Source organism: Mus caroli, chromosome 2 (genome assembly GCF_900094665.2).
Source record: "Mus caroli chromosome 2, CAROLI_EIJ_v1.1, whole genome shotgun sequence".
In the NCBI taxonomy this organism is placed as follows: Eukaryota; Metazoa; Chordata; class Mammalia; order Rodentia; family Muridae; genus Mus; species Mus caroli.
In genome coordinates, this window is record NC_034571.1 from 147,274,668 (window position 1) to 147,295,881 (window position 21,214).

The window sequence follows — 21,214 nt, forward strand, 5'->3', positions numbered from 1 at the left end:
TGCTCTTCTGAAGGTCCTGAGTTCAAATCCCAGCAACCAGATGGTGCCTCACAACCATCTGTAATGAGATCTGACGCCCTCTTCTGGAGTGTCTGAAGGCAGCTACAGTGTACTCACATATAATAAATAAATAAATCTTTAAAAAAAAAAGAAAATAAGAATTCCTATGATATTATAGGAATATAAGAATATAAATTTAGCAACAAATTTAAGAAATCGTGAGCTGGTAGATTCCATTTCTAGAACTGATTGTTAAGAAAACACCTGGTTGTTCCCAGCTTCTGGATAGCCAGAAGAATGGATACAGAAAATGTGGTTCATTTACACAATGGAATACGACTCAGCTATTAAGAACAAGGACATCCTGACTTTTGCAGGCAAATGGATGGAACCAGAAAACATCATCCTGAGTGAGATAACTCAGACCCAGAAGGACATGCATGGTATGTACTCACTAATAAGTGGATAATAGCCAAAAAGAAAAAGAAAAAAGAAGAAAACCCATACAGAATACACAAGATGCAGTCCACAGAATTCAAAAGGCTCAACAAGCTGAAGTCTCAGTCCCACTCGGGAGAGAGAAGAAAGCAACACAAGTGGGGAAGGAGGGAGAGACTTGGGAAGGAAAGTGGATGGTGGGGGTACAGTGGGTAGAGGGGAACCTGATCTGGTATTGGGTGAGGGAAAAGGACTGAAGCTCTGAGAGCCAGCAGAAAGAATGTAAACAGGCAACCTCAGGAAATAGGAGGTTGGAGGAAACCCCCCCCCCAGAATGCACCAGAGACCTGGGAGGTGAGAGACCTTAGATGAAATGCCCGACAGTAGGGAGAGGGAACTTATAGAGCCCACCTCCAGCAGGAAGACAGGACATCAATTAAGGGATGGGGTTGACATCCCACAGTCACATCTCTGACCCATAATTGTTCCTGTCTGAAAGAATTACAGGGATGGAAATGGAGAGGAGCCTGAGGAAAAGAAGGTCCAGCGACAGGTCCAAAGTGGGGTTCAGCTCAAGGGGAGGTCCCAAGGCCTGACACTATTACTGAGGCTATGAAGCACTAACAAAAAGGGACCTAGCAATCTGCCTTCCAAAAGACCCAACAAGCAGCTGAAAGAGTCAGATGCAGTTATTTGTACCCAACCAATGGACAGAAGCAGCTGACCCCTGTTGTTGAATCAGCGGAGGCTGAAAGAAGCTGAGGAGAAGGGCAATTCTGTAGGAGGACCAGCAGTCTTAATTAATCTGGACCCCCAAGATCTCTCAAACACTGGACCACCAAACAGATAGCATACACCAGCTGATAGGAGGCCCCAACACACATACAGTAGAGGACTTCCGGGTCTGTGTTCATTTAGAGATGAAGTGCCTAACCCTCAAGAGACTGGAGGCCCCAGGGAGTTTAAAGGTCGGTGGGGTCGGGGGTAGGGGCATCCACATGGAGATGGGGTGGGGTGGGGAAGAGGTGTGGGATGTGGAGCAGTTGGAGGGTGGATGGGGAGGGGCAGGGAATGGAATATGGAGTATAAAAAATGAATTACAAATAAAATTAAATTAAAAAAAAAAGAAAGAAAATACCTGGTTGTGAAAGCAAAAAATCAATACACGTGACGAAGCTGATTGTAGTATTATTTACGTAGCTAAATAGCAGAAAATCACCTAAATACTAAGTAGCAGAAATTGATTAAAGAATCTCTAAGCTGAGCATGGTAGTTGAAACACACCCATAACACCAGCATTCAGGAAGCTGAGGCATTCAGAGCCTAGCTTGGGCTACATTGTGAGCTTGAAGTCTATCTGGTTACATACCAAAACCTTCTCTCATACATACATACACACACATACACATACATACACACATGCACACATACATGCATACATACATACATACATACATACATACATAGAGGCAATACAGGGAGGGGGGTTGTGAAGAATTGGCTCAGTGACTAAGAGGACCCAAGTTCAATTCCCAGCACTCAGCCATTGTAACTCCAGCTCCAAGGATCCCACACTCTCTTCTGTGTGCACAGCCCTCATACACATGTGTACACAATTAAAACCTAAACCTTAAAAAGAATCTGCATAGACTCGTTCACACAATGGACTAGTGCTTGAGAAAAACTGACTCCAGTCTTTAACCCTAGCACTGGAGAGGCAGGGGCAGATGGATCGCTGTGAGTTTGAGGCCACCCTGGTCTACATAGCAGGTTTGAGGTCAGGGCTACACAGTGAGACTCTGCTCACAGAAAAAACAAATTCAGACAGGGTTCTTGAGACAGCTCAGTGAGGACACTTGGCACACAAAGCTGATTATGTGAGTTCAACCCCCAGAGTCCACAGTGGGAGGTAAAAAACAAATCCCAAAAGTTGTTTTCTTATTCAAGTATGCTGTGGCAGATGAATCACATGTATGATATTTTATCCTACTGAAATGACAGTATATAAGTATAAGTAAAACTAGAATTAAACCACCAAGAATAGATAATAAAAATATTCTTTGTAAAGTGTTAACCTTTATTTTTATTTTATATGTATAGGTGCTCTGCCTGCATATTAAGTCTGTATACTGCGTAGGTACAGTGCTGGTAAGGTTCAGAAGAGGACATTGGATCCATTAGGGCTGGAGTTACAGATGGTTATGAAAACACCATGTGGGTGCTGGGAATCCAGCTCAGGCCCTCTCGAAGAGCAGCCAATGCTCTTAACTGCTGAGCCATCTTTCTAGCACCCCCACACCCCAATTTTTAAAAACTGTGTATAGTGACAAACACCTGTAACGCCAGCACTGGGTAGACAAAAGGCACTGTAAGGGCAGCATGGGCTACAAGTTCAGTTCTAGACCAACCTAGGCTGCTACATGAGACCCTGTCTCAAAGAAACAAAAATGTATCTTTGAGGGCTAGAGAGATGGCTCAGCAACCAATGGTGACACATACCTAAAGTCCCAGTACTTGAGAGGTGGAGGCAGGCAGATAGATGACAGTTCAAGGCCAGCCTAGTCTACATATTGAGTTCTAGGCCAGCCAGGGCTGTAAAGTGAGACCCTATCTCAAAACAACTAGCAAGCAAGTAAGATACCTCAATGGGGAAAGGCATTTGTGAAAATTTGATGAGCCAAATTCCATACCAGAATCCACAAAAAAAGTAGAAGGAGAGGAGCAAAGCTGCCCTCTGCCATACACACGTGAGCCGTGGCATGTGTGTCCCTGCAAACACCATACACACGCATGATAATAGATAAAATTATAAACGAAAATGATGGGCTAGAGAGATGGCTCGGCAGTTAAGAGCACTGACTGCTCTTCCGGAGGCCCTGAGTTCAAATCCCAGCAACCACAAGGTGGCTCATGACCATCTGTAATGGGATCTGATGCCCTCTTCTGGAGTGTCTGAAGACAGCTACAGTGTACTTAGATATAATAATAAATAAATCTTTAAAAAAAAAAAGAAACAAAAACAATTCCAGGAAAAATAAAGACTAGAGCAATTGCATAGAAAAAAGCAAAAGTAATAATAGAAAATAAAAGTAATAATAGTTGCTACTTTGCCCAGCAGTGAGTAATACAGTGTCATGAAATGTAAGTTCTAACCACAGATTCATTTATTTATTGGTGCTAGAGCTTATCCATACATGCTAAGTGCATACTACTACCAAGCCACACACTCAACCCAACCAGTGATTTAATCAAAACTGAAAAATAAGAAAATCAAGCAAAGAGGAAGCAGAAACATTGGTACAAAAGTCCTATTAAGAAATCTTCAGCCAGGCGGTGGTGGCGCACGCCTTTAATCCCAGCACTCGGGAGGCAGAGGCAGGCCGATTTCTGAGTTCGAGGCCAGCCTGGTCTACAAAGTGAGTTCCAGGACAGCCAGGGCTACACAGAGAAACCCTGTCCAAAAAAAAAAAAAAAAAAGAAGAGAAATCTCCACTTCTCATAATGGAACACAATTAAAAATGCCTAAAATGTATCGTTCATAAGACAACGACATAGTTCAGAAATGCAGAAGTAAAACAAAGCAAAGTATTGCTCCAAAGAAGCTGAACTAGCCAGAAGCGATGGCTCAGGCTGGGACCCCAGCACTGGGAGGTGGAGGCAGGAGGATTAGGAGTTCAAAGTCATCCTCCCTAGCCTGACTCACAACAACAAAGGCTGGCCTTGATATCTTACAGTCAGGACTGACTCTTCCTTCTTTCTGCCCTGCATTTACAAAATGTCCTGCATCATTACAATGAGAGATAACAGTAACAAAGCCGGGCTAGAGGTACAGGAGACTGATATTCTCATATAATTTGTTTGTAACTCTTGAAAAATTATGTCAGTGATTCTCTGAGTGGTAGATTTTTAGGACTTTATCTTTTTTCTCTTGGTTTATCTAAATTTTCTATAACAATCTTATGTTATTTGTATGTAATTTTTTTACATGTATTTTTCTCTTTTTGAGACAAGTTCTTACTTTATAGTAAAGGCTGACCTTGAATTCCAAATCCCTCTGTCTTAGCCTCCCAGATAGGATAGGATTGAAGTTGGTGGTACCATGTCAGCTTGTGCATGAGTGTAATAAAACCCTGTATCTTTTATATTCTTCTTGGATGCCTTACCTTTTATTGTGGTCAAAATGAAGAAAGCAATGAGGGTGTTGTTGATGGCGCAGGTAGACTTGGCAACACAAGACAAGATCGTGTAGGGATTTAGGAGATAGCTAGGGAAAACACATAGATTTGTCATTAGCAAATCTGATCAATGGACCAGAGAGTCCTGGCCACCACAACCATGATATACAAAACTGTCATGTTTCTATTTAAGAATCACAAAGATCCTATAAATGAGCAAAAATATTTTTGTTTTTATTTTGTTTGTTTGTTTGTTTGTTTGTTTGCATTGTTGTGTGGTTTTTGGGTCTGGCCTTGAACTGGTGATGACCCTGCATTCCTAACCCTCTGCCCCCACCTTTCAGTGCTGGGATCTCAAGTCTCTACCAGCAGGCCAGCAACATTATCTTACTTTTGTAGATGAGGAAACTGAGACTCAGTGATTAAATAACTTGTCCAAGTTTTTAAAGCTATTAAATGCACTCAAAAATCAGGTCTTCCTGGTTCTAAAGCCAGCACTCTTCCTTACTAGCCCTCTTCATAGCCAAGCATTATCTCCTGAGCCAGACCCAGGAACAAAGCATCCTCTTAACCCTACAAGTTCGTTGGCACAGAACTTCACAGGACATCTTGACCTCCCATTATGAAAGAGTTAAGCTGAAGTCTTCCCCAGCTAAGGTAGGAAGGAATGGAATTAGAAAATGAAGAATCTAAAATGTTTTTGAGTTGGAAAGTCTTACACAGCCAGAATGGATTCTCTTTATTTATTTCTGTTCTGCTTCTACAAAAAAATCTGTATCAGCTAAAATGAAAACAAATAACAAAAATAATAGTAAAGTAAAACCAGCCGTAATCAAGACCAGGGGAAATACTAAGAAGAAAATAAAATGCAAAGCTAGGAAAACGAAAGAGCTACAGCTGTGGTACAAGAACAGCCTCAGACAGTCTACAGCTGTGGTACAAGAACAGCCTCAGACAGGTCTACAGCTGTGTAATAACCAACCTCAGACAACTGTACAGTCTTACAATAACAGCTTCAGACTGGTCTATAGCTTTACAAGAACAGCCTCAGACAGTCTACAGCTGTGGTACAAGAACAGCCTCAGACAGGTCTACAGCTGTGGTACAAGAACAGCCTCAGACAGGTCTACAGCTGTGTAATAACCAACCTCAGACAACTGTACAGTCTTACAATAACAGCTTCAGACTGGTCTATAGCTTTACAAGAACAGCCTCAGACAGGTCTACAGCTTACAATAACAGCCTCAGACAGGTCTACAGCTTTACAATAACAGCCTCAGACAGGTCTACAGCTTTACAATAACAGCCTCAGACATGGCTGAGTTTCCCAGCAGACAAAGGAAGAAAGGTCAGTTACATAATTCTGATTATCAGAAAAGAAGAAATACACCAGTGTCTTAGAAAAAGATTATAATAATTATTTACAAGTAAAGACCTTAAATCTAATACTACCTCCTTGGAACGTAAGATTAGTAGTTCTAAAACCAAATGCCTAGAAACTCTTGGGGGTTTGGTGGGTTTTTGTTTTTTGTTTTTCCCAGCAATCAGACTTGTTACACAACCTTCAAAGAAATGGCTGCTGCTATTATGAAACTACCCTCAGGGGATACAAGAGTCTATAAGGATTCATTATGTTGCTAAACCTTTGGTCCTATTAAAGTAGTTCCCATCAAATTTCTGAAATATGTAGTTGAGAACAGATATACCAAAATTATCTCATAGGAGGAAAAAACACAAAATCATTTCTAAGTAGCGGGTGACACAAAAGAAGCAGCTGCCTAGACATCTACCCGGAATACTGAAAAAGAAATTCATACACAGAGTAAAGGCTCCAAAAAAGCAGCCCGGCCCCAGAATATCTAAGTGGGGGTCAAACTCACTATGTAGGTGAAGCTGACCTTGAACCTCTGATCTTCCTGCCTCCTGTTCCCAAGTGGTAGGATTACAGACAAGCACCACCACACCCAATTTATTCAGTGCTGAGGATCAAACCCAGGGCTTTGTATGCTATGCAAGCATTCTACCAACCAAGTTCCCTCCACAGACCCTTGTTTTCTGATATGGAATACTGCTACATAGCACAGATTAGCCTCAAACTCAGCAGTCCTCCCTCCTTAGGCCCTGTGGCCGGGATCACAAACATGTGACATCATGTCCAGCTCCTAATTCTAAAAAAATTTAAGGGCATGTTTTTCCATGAGGAAATTTATGTTTTGTTTAGTATGTGTTCCTAGAAACTAGCATGTTATTAATATTTGCTGACTACTGGCTGATTAAATAGTTCATTTTGCCTATCTCAGAAGCACAGATGAGAAGGATCTGAGAGGATCACACTCACTGGCATATTAATTACTCCTAGAGAATTTTTCTTAAAGCATCAGCAGCTGCCACTCTTCCAAGCTTGTCACCTAGCCCAGTTTTCTGAATTATAAACTAAATCGCATATGAAATACAGAAGCTATATGAGACAGCAGCACAGAAAGATCAAAATTGTACCCAAAGTACTACTAATAAAGAACTACCATTTTTAAGAAACACTAGTTACAATCAGGTTGGAGCCCAGGCCAGCACTGAGTCAGAAAGCCTTTGTGAAGGGTTTGATTGTGCCTGTCCCTGTGTGAGTCTTTGTCTCAACAGAGACAGAATGGCTCTGTCTCTCTTGCTGGCCCTAACCCCAGTTGTGCAAGAGAAGTACGGCAAATACTTGATGACTAAGACTGCAAATCTCTACAACTACAACATGGGAGAGTCTCATCAGATTTTCCTTGCGTTTGTTGGCACTGAGTTCTGATTTGTGGGGGAGTACTTACAACAGGGCCACTTTCAGAGGGATGTAGCGCATTTCCATGGGGGTTCGGATGAGTTCGGCCACATCTGGGGCATACTGGTCCAGCTCTAGGAGAAGTTTCTGCTTTTTAAACTAGAGGTGGGAGAGGATGCACAAGACACACATGACAGATGATTTGCCATTGCTTCCAGGATGAAGACAGAGATCTTTGCTCTGGTCTGCACTGCGGTCTTCCCTACCCTACCTCTCCAGGCTCCGCACACTTAGTCCCCCACCTAACCCACCAAGTCCCAGCACATGGTGCTCCCCATGTTCCCAGAACTCTCCCCGGGTTGACTCCACACAGCCTGGAGAGCTCAGCTCTCCCTTTTCCGGAAGGTGTGCACTCCTTTAGGTGTGTATACACATTCTACTATAAACACTCTTTCTCGGCAGTACTTCTAACTGACTGATGCCTGGCTCCTCCCCAGAGTCTAAGTTCCACAAGGGTTCGGGTTACTTAATTTGCTCTCTGTGTATGCGTAACACTTAGCACAGTGGGAAAATGAATGGATTAATGTATGGCCAAGCCACTTAGTCATTGTGGGAGGTAACATCAGTGGTGGCAGGGCTTGAAAGTTCCATCAACAAAACATGTTCAAGCAGTTCCAGTGATCCATCCGGATGCACAGTATCTCAGGTTCCCTTCCTCATTCCTCTATCTCAAACGTTGGCTTGTTTGGTCTTCTTTAATACTTTCATAGAGGAAGTATGAGAAAGAATTATGATGGAGAAAGAAACTGGAATGGCTGGGGAGCTAGAGTTAGGGAGCAGTCACACAGGGGTGGAAAGCTCTGTTTTCCCTGATGTATCCCAACAAATTCTTGGGTATGAGTTCCAAAAAAGAAACATCACTGCAGAAAAGGACAGATTAGGCTAATGTCACTTTTGCAAAAATCAACTGGCTACCATCAGTTAGCATTCATATCCCCCAGGCTGACAGGGGAAAAGAGAGCTAGCTGTGAAGTGCCCTCAGAACCAGCTTTCCAGGATGCTATGGCAGGCTACAGGGATAGTGTCTCAAATCCTATCAAGACAAATGTCCCCAGACTATAAAGATCCTTGTAGCAAATGGAGACTTTTTAAATGTAATTTTTATTTATCCTTTAATACGTCAGACATGTACATAATGATATTTTAGCCATGCCAGCCCCCATTGCTCTCTTATCAGCTGCTCACTCACTCCTGCTGTACTTTGTCCCAACACATCCCTCTCTACTTTTAGTTTATGTATTTGGGTGTCCTGCTAGCATGTGTCTGTGAACCACGTGAGTGCCTGGAGCCCCTAAAGAGCAAAAGAGGGCTTTGGATCCCCTGCAACTGGAATTTTGAACAGTTGTGAGCTGCCATGTGGATGCTGGGAATAGAACCTGAGTTCTCTAGAAGAGCAATCAGTGCTCTTAACCACTGAGCCATCTCTCTAGAACCTCTCTATTTTCTTCTTTCTTTTTCTTTTTTTTTTTTTTTTTTTTTTTTTTCAAGACAGGGTTTCTCTGTATAGCCCTTGCTGTTCTGGAACTCACTCTGTAGACCAGGCTGGCCTCGAATTCAGAAATCCGCCTGCCTCTGCCTCCCGAGTGCTGGATTAAAGGCATGAGCCACCAGCCACCATTGCCGGGCAAACCTATTTTCGTGTGTGTGTGTGTGTGTGTGTGTGTGTGTGTGTGTGTGTGTTGTGTGTGTGTGTGTGTGTGTGTCTGTGTCTGTGTCTGAGAGAGAAGGAGGGGGGACCAGGAGGCCAGTTGAGTTTAATTAGAGTTACTTGCACGAGCACGGATGGGAAGAATTACTTAGTGGAGCATAACCAACTTGCCAGTGATGATAATACTGAAGGAATTAGTATTATCCTCATAATACTAATAAGTGACTCCTCCTCCTTAATAAAGTAGTAGAGTCTTTCAGGAATACATGTACTGACATCCTACCTAAATCAACAGCTAGGTGTAGTAGCATACACCTGTAATCCCAGCACTCAGGAGTCGGGCTACATATTAGTTCTAGGCCAGTCTCAACTACATGCAGAGCTCCAGCAACTTGCCATCAAGTCCAACAGCCATAGTTTAATCCCTGAGACCAACATGGTAGAAGAAGAGAAGCAATACCTGCAAGTTGTCCTTTCCATGTGCACCATCACAGTAAGCTCAGAGTGTAGCTCAGCAGTCGACGGCCGCACACTCACGACCCTGGGTCTCACTCCACACACGGGGACAGGGATGCAATAGAGCAGTGTGCCATGTGGCAGCAGCACTAAGGGCTGCTGCATTCAGCAGTCATATGAAGGTGGAGCCTAGCTCTGATCCCAGGACTAGAGAGGGTGAGGCACCAAGACCACAAACTCTAGCTGAGCCGTATGTACCAAGACCCTGTCTCAAGGCACACAAACAAAAAGGCTGGGGATGCGGCTCAGCCGCAGATCAATGGCCTTGGGCTTGATTCCCAGCACAGCAAAAACAAAACAAAAGAGCTGGCACTCAAACCGAGGTCATTTCTGACAGAGTGTAAATCAACCTCACTCTATCCAAGAGATCCTATGTCATAATAATCTGAACTCTGAGCCGGGCGTGGTGGCGCACGCCTTTAATCCCAGCACTCGGGAGGCAGAGGCAGGCGGATTTCTGAGTTCGAGGCCAGCCTGGTCTACAAAGTGAGTTCCAGGACAGCCAGGGCTACACAGAGAAACCCTGTCTCGAAAAACAAAAACAAAAAAAAAAAAAAAAAAAATCTGAACTCTGGAAATAGGGAAACAAAATTATTTCAAAATTTAATTCAGTCTTGAGGATAAGAGCACACCTTGGTACAATAAGAAATAGCATAGTTAGCTGGGCATGCTGGTATATACGTATAGTCCTAGGACTCGGGAGATAGAGGCAAGATTAAAAGTTCAAGGTCACCCTGGACAACCATGTAAGAGCCTATCTCAAAAACAGGAACAAAAAAAAAGAAAGAAAGAAAGAAAGAAAGAAAGAAAGAAAGAAAGAAAGAAAGAAAGAAAGAAATCCTCCCCCTACACACACACCGGGCTGGAGAGATTGCTCGGTTAAGAGCTTTTGCAGAGGACTTGAGTTCTATTCTCTGCACCCACACAGTGACACACAATTGTCTGTAACTCCAGGTCCAGGGCATCTTCAGACCCCTGCAGGCATGAGGCACACATGTGACCTCTCAGAAGCCTGGACAAGGAGAATGGTCCCAGGATGCAATTCTCTGTGGCTAGTACACGATTAGGGGCACACTTTACATCAATGGGCTTTTCACTTATTTACTTGTCTGTAGAGCTCACATGCAGCGCGGCATGCTTATGGAGATCAGAAGTCCACTGTGGGAGTCCGTTCTCTTCTTCCATTCTGTGGGTTCCAGGGACTGAACTCAGGTTGCCAAGATTGGCATCAGGCATGTTTATAGACTAGGCAATCTCGCCAGCCCAATATGCCAAATTTTCTAATTAAGATTATTCTTTTAGGGCTGGGGAGTGCGGCTCGGTGGGATGGCACTTGCCTAGCATTTTCCAAGGCCCTGCTTTCAATCTTCAACCCCCAAATTACTGTCTGAAGGAAAATAGATTCATCAACAATGGGAGTCCAATTTTACTTCAAGAGGCCTAATACAGTGAGTTAAAGGCTACATTCATTTTCGTTTTGAAATAATAAACTGATAAAAGGGAAGACTTTTAAATTTTTGTTTTAGGGGCTGGAGAACGATGCAGCACTTTTTCATGCAGAAGACCCAGGTTCCATTCCAAGCGCCCATATGGTGGCTCACAACCTTCTATCACTCCAGTTCCGGGGCCATCTTCTGGCCTCCAGGGCACTGCGTGCATGTGGTACACAGTCATTCATGCACACAAAATATCCCCACAGAAAATAATAAAATTAAATTAAAAAATAAATACAATAAAATTTTATTTTAGATAGTATATCATTAAGCCCAGGCTAGCCACAAACTGGTATAGAGCAGAGAATGACTCCGCACTTCTCATACAGCCTTTACCTCGCAAGGTCTGGGACTGCAGGTGTGAGCCAATACGAACATGCCACACATGCCCCTCTCCTTTTCCTCACTTTCTTCCTTCCTTTGAAGTGTGTGTGTGTGTGTGTCTACATGTCTCTGTCTGTGGTAGGGTAGAGGTCAGAGGATGACTTCCAGTGATCGTCTCTCTCCTTCCATTCCATCATGTTGGCCCTGGAGACAGAGCTCACCTGAGGCTTGCTGGCAAAGGCCTTAATCCAATGAGCCAACTCACCAGTCCCACTTAACTCCTTCACATTTTTACATAGTTGGATCTCTAAGTACATGACTTTTGATTCTTTGCCATAATAAGTGAGTTACCAAATCCCACCAGCTTGGTCCTACCCACTAATGACTCACCACAACTTTATTGAAGTCCTGAATTGCAAAATACAGGGCAAGAGCAGTGAGGGCATCTGTTATCTGTCAAGAGAAAGAGGAGTAAGAGGAAACAGAGCCAGGTCAGTTCAGGATGCCAGATGCTGCCAGGCCTGAAGAACTCTGGGATGGTGTTGCACTGACTACCCAGTACCAAACTCACAAGCAGGCCAGGCTCACTTAGGGAAGCAACAAATGCCCTGGACTATTGTCCAGTCAATCTGACGGCTATATCCCTAGAACAGCAAGTGAAATGAAAATAAGCCAGGTGTCGCGGGTAACACGGTAATCCCGGAAGGCTGGGGACTCACATGAGTTCAGGATCACCTAGGTTACATAGTCAGACTGTCTCAGAAAACGAAACAAACAAAGACATGTATGTGTATGTTTGTGTATAAAGGTAAATAGGGGTTATACCCACTGATCTGTAAGCATCGGGTATACCAAGTGCCTCACACATCCCAAGGCTTGAATTAATAGCAGCCAACAAAATTAAGGAAGACTTCAGGGTTTCTCTTTTCTTTTCTTTCCTTTTCTTTTCTTTTCTTTTTTATTTGGGGGGTGGTGGTGGTGGTGTTCAAGACAGAACTTCTCTGTGTACCCTGGCTATCCTGAAACTCTCTCTGTAGACTAGGCTGGCCTCAAACTCAAGAGATTCACATGCCTCTGCCTCCTGAGGGCTGAAATTAAAGGTGTGTCCTACCACTGCCCACTAACTTATAGCTAGCAATGTTTCTTATATCCTGACCCAGATTTTCAACTCCAGACTAATGTTTCAAGCTGTTCTGCTCTCAAAACTCACCCTGTCATCTCAATCTTCAATTCTTGTCCTTGAAAACCTCTTCAGCCCCCTCAGAATATCTTGGCAGAATGCTTAGGAAACTCAGAATGCCCTCCAAATTGGCACAGTTAAAGCCAACCATAGAATCTTGGGGTTACAAAATTGAAGACTACATAGTCCAGAAACCAAAGAGTAAGAAAGAAGAACTGGCCAGATTGCCCACTCATTCCTCATACTCCATACCATCACCCCAAAGCCAGGGTCCAGACTAAAGGCATTAAGGCTTGACTTTTACTTTCTGAGAAACTCTACTTCCTGTTTTTCCTTTCCATTTTTTTTTTTTTTTCTTATAGACCAGGGTGTCATGATACAGCCCTGGCTGGCCTGGAACCTGCTATGACCAGGCTGGCTTCAAATTCACAAAGATCCACCTGCCTCTGCCTCCCAAGTGCTATGATTAAAGGCGTGCGCCAGCACACCCAGCTCTTTATTTTCTTAAAAACAAACTATAAATACAAATCTGTGTATATAGATATTGATTTTCTTCGGAAGGATACTTACCATAAATACCAATTCTGCATAGTCAATTAGGAAATGAAAGAGGTATATTATTAATGGAGTCTGTAGGAGAAAAACAAAGATGGAAAAAATTAAGTTAAACTTTAATATAATATAATTTATCAATTTCTAAACTGGGGATGGGGAAAAACTTATTCATCTAAAACATCTGGTTCTTCCTGCAACAGCATCCCGTACTAATTGAAAACCTTAGCATCCTAAATCACATGGTATCACGGAAACTGTCAACAACAGAACACAGTAGAGGAAAGAACAAGTTAGAGATTTGCCTGGCATACTTGGCTTGGTGGTTTTGATCTACTGCAGTAGACACTGAAGTGGTTGAGGTAGGAAGACAGACTGAACTTAGGAGGAGCTCAAGGCCAGCCTGGGCCCTTCAGTTTACCCCATATGAAAAAGTAAACAGTGGCTAGGGAAGTAGCTCAGTCTGTAAGATGTTTGCTTAGGTTACATGAAACCTAGCCCTGCAAAGCCCCAGTATGCTTAGTGAGTGCTCATAATTACAGGACTTCAGTGCAGGGGCAGGAGGGCAGGGAATCAGAAACTCAAGTCATCTTGGATATAGCAAGTTCTGGGCTAATCTGGCCTACATGAGATCCTGTCTCAAAAATAAAGAAAAAAAGGGAGAAGGAAGGAAGGGAGGAAGGAAGGACAGGGAGGGGCTAGAGAGATGGCTCAGGGTTAAGAGCACTGACTGCTCTTCCAGAGGTCCTGAGTTCAATTCCCAGCAACCACATGGTGGCTCACAACCACCTGTAATGGGATCTGATGCCCTCTTCTGGTGTGTCTGTAAACATCTACAGTATACTCATATAAAACAAACAAACAAACAAAAGATGCACACCACCATGGCTGGCATCTGAAAGAAGGAAAGAAGGGAAGAAGGGAAGAGAGAGGGAGAGAGAGACAGAGAGAGAGAGAGAAAGAAAGAAAGAAAGAGGGAGGGAGGGGGAGGAGGGAAAGAGGGAGGGAAGGAGGGACACTCCATACAGGACAGATTGTTGAATGAACAAACTAGGAAATTTTCCTTCCTCTATTCTCTGATAAATCTATCTAAAAATGCTAATTCTTGCCTTAATGGGCAGTGGTGGCACACGCCTTTAATCCCAGCACTTGGGAGGCAGAAGCAGGCAGATCTCTGAGTTCGAGGCCAGCCTGGTCTGCAGAGTGAGTTCCAGGACAACCAGGGCTACACAGAGAAACCCTGTCTTGAAACCAAACAACAACTAATGCTAATTCATGCTGGGAGGCCCATGGAGAAACCCACATATGAAGCTTGCTGTAATCCCAGCACTTAGGCTGAAGTAGGGTGAAAAGTTCAAGACCAACCTGGGCTACACTACAGAATCCTGTCTCAAGGGGAAACGGTTTCGAGAAAATTCACTTGCTAATCTTGACCTGGGGTTTTTCCTTTTTTTAAACGGTTTTGTTTTTTTTTTTTTTTTTTTTTTGTTTTTTCAAGACAGGGTTTCTCTGTGTAGCCCTGGCTGTCCTGGAACTCACTCTGTAGACCAGGCTGGCCTCGAACTCAGAAATCCGCCTGCCTCTGCCTCCCAAGTGCTGGGATTAAAGGCGTGCGCCACCAACGCCCGACTTAAACGGTTTTAAGACAAGGTTTTATGTAGGCCAAACTGGCCTTGAACATACTGTGTGACCAATGATGCTTCAGGCTCCCTCCCAATACTCCTGCTTGGCCTGCCAAGGGCAGGGGTTATATGTGTACCACCACGTCTAGCTTCACAAGGTTTTGTTTTGCTTTGTTTGAGAGACTTAAATTGTGAGTTCAATTTTTCTCATGTAGTAAACATTATTCTGATTTGCTTTGTTTTATTAATCTAGGTAACTAGTATTTTCTAGACATTTATGTACATTTTCATCAAAATTTCCATCTCATTAACATGAGGTTGTTTATAATGTTTTCTTTTTTGTTTGTGGCAATACATTTTTCTCTCAATGTCGCTTTAGCAGTAGCACAAAAGTTTTGGTATGATGCTTTTGTCCCACTATCATTCAATTAAAAATATATTTTAGGGGCTGGGAGAAGGCAACGAGGGAGGGGTTAGGAGCACTTGCATTCTTGCAGAGACCTGGAGTTGGTTCCCAGCACCCACACAGCTGTTCTGTAATTACAGTTCCTGAGGACCTGGTGCTTCGGGCCTCCTGCACACATAGCACTCACGTATACATACAATTAAAAATAAATCTTTTAAAAAGACCATATACTCTAATTTCCATGAGACGACTTTAAACGTGCATGCTGGCCCGGGGGTGCTGTGTTCATTATGTATGGGCACTATGCTCAATCCTTAGTACAAATACAAAAGAGAACTTGGCTTAATTCCAAATATTTGTTGTTTGTTTGTTTGTTTGTTTGTTTGTTTGTTGAGACAAGGTTTCTTTGTGTAGCCTTGGCTGTCCTGGAACTCAGAACTTTGCCCGCTTCTGCCTCCTGAGTGCTGGGATTAAAGGCATACACCATCACCGCTCAGCTTGTCACTGATTTTTAATGTATTGGAAATGAAACCTGGGGTGTGCCACCACTCCTATTTTATTCAATGTTGTGCAATGACCCCAAGGATTCGGATTCATGCATATTAAATGAGCTCTCTACCAAGTGAGCTACATTTCCACCCCTGATTTGTATAGTCTGAAGCTGCGAGTTAGATGCAGTTCTATGTAGGATGACTATCTCCTGGGTAGCTGTATATAGAATGGTTTTAAAGCTTTATTGTAGAAAGGCAGAGGAAAAGAGAGAAGGTAAAAGAAAGAGGGAGGCCCATGGCCATGTGGAGAGAGGGGGAAGGGAGGGGGAGAAGGAGAGCTAGAGATGAGAATAAGAAAGGTAAGAACTTAAGAAAGAGAGGAGGGGCCAAGCAGCCCCTTTTATAGTGTTTTTTTTTTCTTTTTTTAAAAATTTTTATATTATTACAAAATAATCCTCTCCGTGTCTAGTAAAGTGGGGGTCTTGGGGTTTTGTTTGTTATGTTTTTAGCTTTAAAGTCATCTGACAGTAATAAACTACATTAACTCAACAAACTACTATTTGCATGATACCCTCCTCCCTCCCTCCCTCCCTCCCTTCCTTCCTTATGCTTTTTGAGTTTAAGAGACAGGGTCTCATAAAGTATAAACTATCCTCAAACTCACACTAAGTAGCCAAAGACCATGTCAGAGTCCCGATCCTCCTCCTTCCTCTTCCTGTGCTATAGGTGTGTGCCACCATGCCTGGATTCATAAGTGCCAAAGATTAAACCTAGGGACTTGGGCTTTGTACATGTACTAACTGAGCTACATCTCAAGACCAAGTTTTTTCAACCTTTTTACTTTTCTGTGTCCTTATGTTTGAGATGTGCTTTCTCTTCAGGGGGTCTTGGTGGTGGGTAGATGAGTGATGGTCTGGTTTGGTTTTTCCGTGGTGCTAAGGATGAAACAGGATAGGCACATGTTCTACCACTAAGATACATGCAAGGTTTCCCTAGCTCTGAGATCCACTTCTTTAAAAAGAACATACAATTATTTTTCTGTGTTTTGTTTTGAGTTTGGTTTGGCTCTGAACCTTTGTGATGGAGTCTAATATAGCAAAGGCCGGCCTCAAAGTCATTATGTAGCCAGGATGACCTTGAATCTCGGGCCATGGTGCCGCCATCTTCCCAATGTTGTGATTACAGGCTCTGGTCTTGCTTTTCTGCTTTGCTTTGCTTTGCTTATTTGAGAGAGGATCTCAGGTATTCCATGCTGACAGCCAAGGATGACCTCCACCTCTTGAGTTACAGACATGCAGTACCACACCAGGTTTATGAGATATTTGGAACTGAGGGCAGAGTTTCATGTATCTGAGGCAATTATTCTACCAAATGAACCACATTACCAACCCTAGTCACACTGTGTGTGTGTGTGCGTGTGTGTATGTGTGTGGGGTCTGTCGGTCTGTCTGTCTTTTGGTATGTCTGTACTTGCATGTTAGTGTCAGGGAAGGCCAGGTGAGGGTTATTAGATCCCTGTAGCTGGGTTTACAGGCAGTTAAATGCTACTTGACAGGAATGCTAACAATATTCAAACTTGGGTCCCCTGTAAGAACCGCCAGTGCTCTTAACCACTAAGCCACCTCTCCAGTCCCTGAATCTCACTTTGTGAACTTTGCTCTTGACTTTTGATTATCTTGGTACTTTCCAAGGCCTTTAAACAAACAATTTGGTATTTATTCTTCTTCTTGTCCTTGCCAACTTAGCTGGCCCACTACTGTAAGCTAGCTTACCAGTCCATCAGAATCAGAAAGGAAATGCATAGTTAGGTTTTAGTGTGGTGGCTCAGAACTATCTATGCCTACCACCTCCTAACTACATGCAAAAATGTGCTTTGTTACACTATAGAGTAGGCTAAGGATGTAGTGGAACGGTAGAACACTTGCCTATCCCTACGAGGAAAATCTATTACCAACCCCCACTGCACTACAATATATCTGTGCCAAGAATAGTGACTCACATCTATAATCACAGCATTTGAGAAGCTGAGGCCAGCCCAGGCTACACAGTGAGTTCTAGGACAGCCTGAGTATGTGAAAAGCCCTATTTCAAGAAAAGGGGGAGGGGGCCCACAACATCGTAATGATCACTGACAGATATTTTAGTAAAATGTTTCCTAGCTAGGTGCAAGGTACCTAGCCTGCAAGTGGCTCACAAACATGCATGCAGATAAAAACATGCACACACACAAAATTTAAAACAAATAAATGATTAAAAAATCTATTTCACAGGTCTCTAGGGTTGAGTAAAGGCAGTTATGTGTACAAAGAAATTACAGAATGCCTGGCAGAAGCTAAAATCTCACCATGTTGGCTACCTGAGATCAACTTCCTACATCTTTTTAAAAAGAGCTATCAATTGTCTCTTTCAAAGTTCCAAAAGGAGTAACAGATTCTGTTATTAACGTATCATAGTGTGTGTGTGTGTGTGTGTGCACATATGAACTTATATTTATATTTCAAATAGCCTGCTTTTGAAATTTCTTGATGCTTCAGACAGTTTAGAAAGGCCCCAAATGAGAAAAACATTGTAACATTTCTCAAAAAGTCTACCAGCAAATGGCTGGCCCCCCAGTTAGCTAGCACTTGTGGCAGTTTGATCAAACTGGAATCAAGAAGCACATATTGAATATAATCTGCCTTTATGTTGTATATCAATTTGAGTGGCCATAAATTTTCCCCAAGTCCTACTTTAGTAACATTCTACATATACAATAAACTACGGTTTTCGTTTTCATTAATTTCAGAGATACTATCTAATTTCCCTTCTGATTTCTTCTTTGGTTCATGGGTTATTTCATTTCCAAAGATTTGAGGGATTTTCCACGTATCTTCCTGATGTTAATTCTTTAATTCTTCTTTGGTCAGCAAAAATGAATCTCTAAGTGACGAATACACTGAACCTTCTTTTATGGACAGAACATAAAATGTTCTACACACACTTAAAATGCACTTAGATGTTACTGGATGGAGCATTCTAGATCAATCTGGCTGACAGCATTATTCAGAATTTCTATATTCTTCAGGCTGGAGACATAGCACTAGCTCTTGCAGAGAACTAGGTTCAACTCAAAGCACCTATATGGTGGTTCATAACAATCCATAACTCCAAGAGGTCCAATGCCATCTTCTGACCTCTGAGGACACCAGGCACACAAATGATGCACACAAATATATGCAGGCAAACACTCATACATAGAAATTAAGAATAGACACAGCTTTAAAAAAAAACCACTTTCAATATTCTTGCTCATTTCCCACTTGTTCTAGCAACTGTTAACAGGAATACTGTCTCCAACTCTAATTTGAGACTAGCCTTCTTTATATGAGTCCTTTTTTCTTTTAAATGCCGGGGTGGGGAGATGCACACCATAGCACACATTTGGAGGTCACAGGAAAACTTTCAGGAATCAGCTGTCATCCTCCACCTTATTGAGGCAGGGGTCTCTTTTTGTTTATGCTGCTATGCTGTGTACTCTAGGTTAGCTGACCCATTAGGTCCCAGGAGAGTCTCCTGTCTCTATGCCTTATTTAACTATCAAAGTGCTGGGATTAAAGATACATGTACCCCATCTGGCTTTTTACGTGGTTTCCCGAGATTGGAATCAAGCCATCAAGCTTGCAGCGCTAGCATCTGTACCCACTGAGCTGTCTCCCCTGCCTGGGCTATCAGTCTTTACCTACTATGGTTTAAAGCTGTAATTAGTACAGAGAGAGCTGCAACCACTCTTCCTGAGAAACCCATCCAGTCACTCTGATATGGACGTTGTCATTTCTGATAATATTCTTTGCTCTGGAGTCTGTTTGTTTAACAAGCATAAGCATAAGCACCTGGACTGGAGAGACGACTAAACCATTAAGAACATCGACTTCCAGAGGACTCAGGTTCAATTTCCATCACCTACATTACAGCTAACAACTGTCTATAAATCCCGTTCCAGAGGATCCAATGCCCTCTTCTGGCCTCTGTGGAAGCTGTACATATGTGGTACATAAGACATACATGTGGCAGGCAAGACACCCATAGACATAAGATAAATGCATCTCAAACATTCAAGTGCATATAAACCTAGCACATGGGAGTCAGCAGTGAGATGACCAGGAATTCAAAATCATCCCCAGCTACAGAGAGGCCAGTTTGAGCTATATAAGATCCTGTCTCAAAACAAAAGGGAAGTAAAGGGGGCAGGGAGAAAGGAAAGACAGTGACTGACAGGCAAATACTATAAACCCAGTGTCTGTGTCTCACTTTCTCTCCCTGAAACCTAGGAATAACTGGTCTTTGGTAAGTACAAGAGCCTCTAAAGGCAGGAGAGAGGAAGCAGGGCCTGGGTGGGTTGAGAATGCAGACACAGAGGTAGGCACCAGAAGTCAGTGATGAAGAGGTGTACCAGTTTTGAAGAGAAAAAGAAATAAGCATAAAGGTAATTCTGGCTTCTCTTTTCAGACAAGGTTTCAATATGCATCCCTGGCTGACCTACAGCTCCCCATGTAGAACAGAGATCTACTTGTTTCTGCCTCCTGAGTGCTTGGAGGAAAGGCATGTGCCACCACACCTGGCAGATCAGAGGTGAGTTTAAGAATGGGATATGAGCCAGCAGTGGTGAAGCACACCTTTAGTCTCAGCACGTGGGGAGCAGAGGTCGGTGGACCTCTTGAGTTCTAGGCCACCCAAGACTACACAGAAAAACCCTGCCTTGAAAAAAAAAAAAGTGGGCTATGAGCCGTGGAAGGGATAAGAGTCCCTGGGTGATAAAGCAGGAGCATTTAACTGAGTGTAAAGTGGTGATGGATGGTTTTCTGGATAAGGTGAAAATCTAAGTTTGTGTCTCATAAATAGAGCCATGCACACACACACACAAGGAAGAATGGCTTTCTAGGAAACAACAGCAGGAGCAAAGATGGTTAGACAACAGACACGTGGTACAGTAACACTGACAGCTTACCATGCTTCACACTGGCCCTGGGGCAGTGGGCTCTTATGTGGATGTCAAACATATATACCTAATAACTGACTTGTGTGCTTAAGAAAAGGAAGGCAGGAAAGAAGGAAGGCAAGGAAAAAGGGGATCAGAAAGAAACTCTGTGAGAGCTTTCCCTGCTCCTCTAAGGATCCAGATTTTAAGCCTGAGATTAGCAGCAAACACAGGTGCCAAGCATAACAGTGACAAATTCAGATTCACAGTTTAGAAAAATGTTCCCAACTGCAGAGTAAAAAGTAAATGAGCAGGACTGAACCAGGAAAAACTTAACAAGAAAGGTGTGTGTGACAGTAATCCAAGAGACGGGGATAATTACTCAACAAAGAACATTTATATATTTTTGTTCTTTTGCCATTTTGAGATAAGAGTCTCATATAGCCCAGGCTGGGCAGGCCTCACCATGGCAGTCCCCTGCAGTGCCTCTGGGATCACAGTGGGAGTCCACGTCTACCTTGTTTTTACTAGTTTTAAGAACTAGTTTCTTTATTTTTTTTTTTTTTGGTTTTTTTCAAGACAGGGTTTCTCTGT

The 21,214-nt window shown here is 42.9% G+C and overlaps 1 protein-coding gene across 1 annotated transcript in view; it reads right to left on the reverse strand.

Annotated features, from left to right (window-relative positions):
* The window catches only part of Pigu (phosphatidylinositol glycan anchor biosynthesis class U), an 80,328-nt gene that overhangs the window by 45,183 nt on the left and 13,931 nt on the right, over positions 1-21,214 (reverse strand). Inside the window, exons 3-6 of the mRNA XM_021181322.1 lie at positions 13,166-13,225; positions 11,806-11,868; positions 7,424-7,533; positions 4,602-4,702 (exon numbers count right to left, since the gene is read on the reverse strand). Coding sequence (XP_021036981.1) covers positions 4,602-4,702; positions 7,424-7,533; positions 11,806-11,868; positions 13,166-13,225 — 334 coding nt within the window. The remainder of the gene's footprint in view (positions 1-4,601; positions 4,703-7,423; positions 7,534-11,805; positions 11,869-13,165; positions 13,226-21,214) is intronic.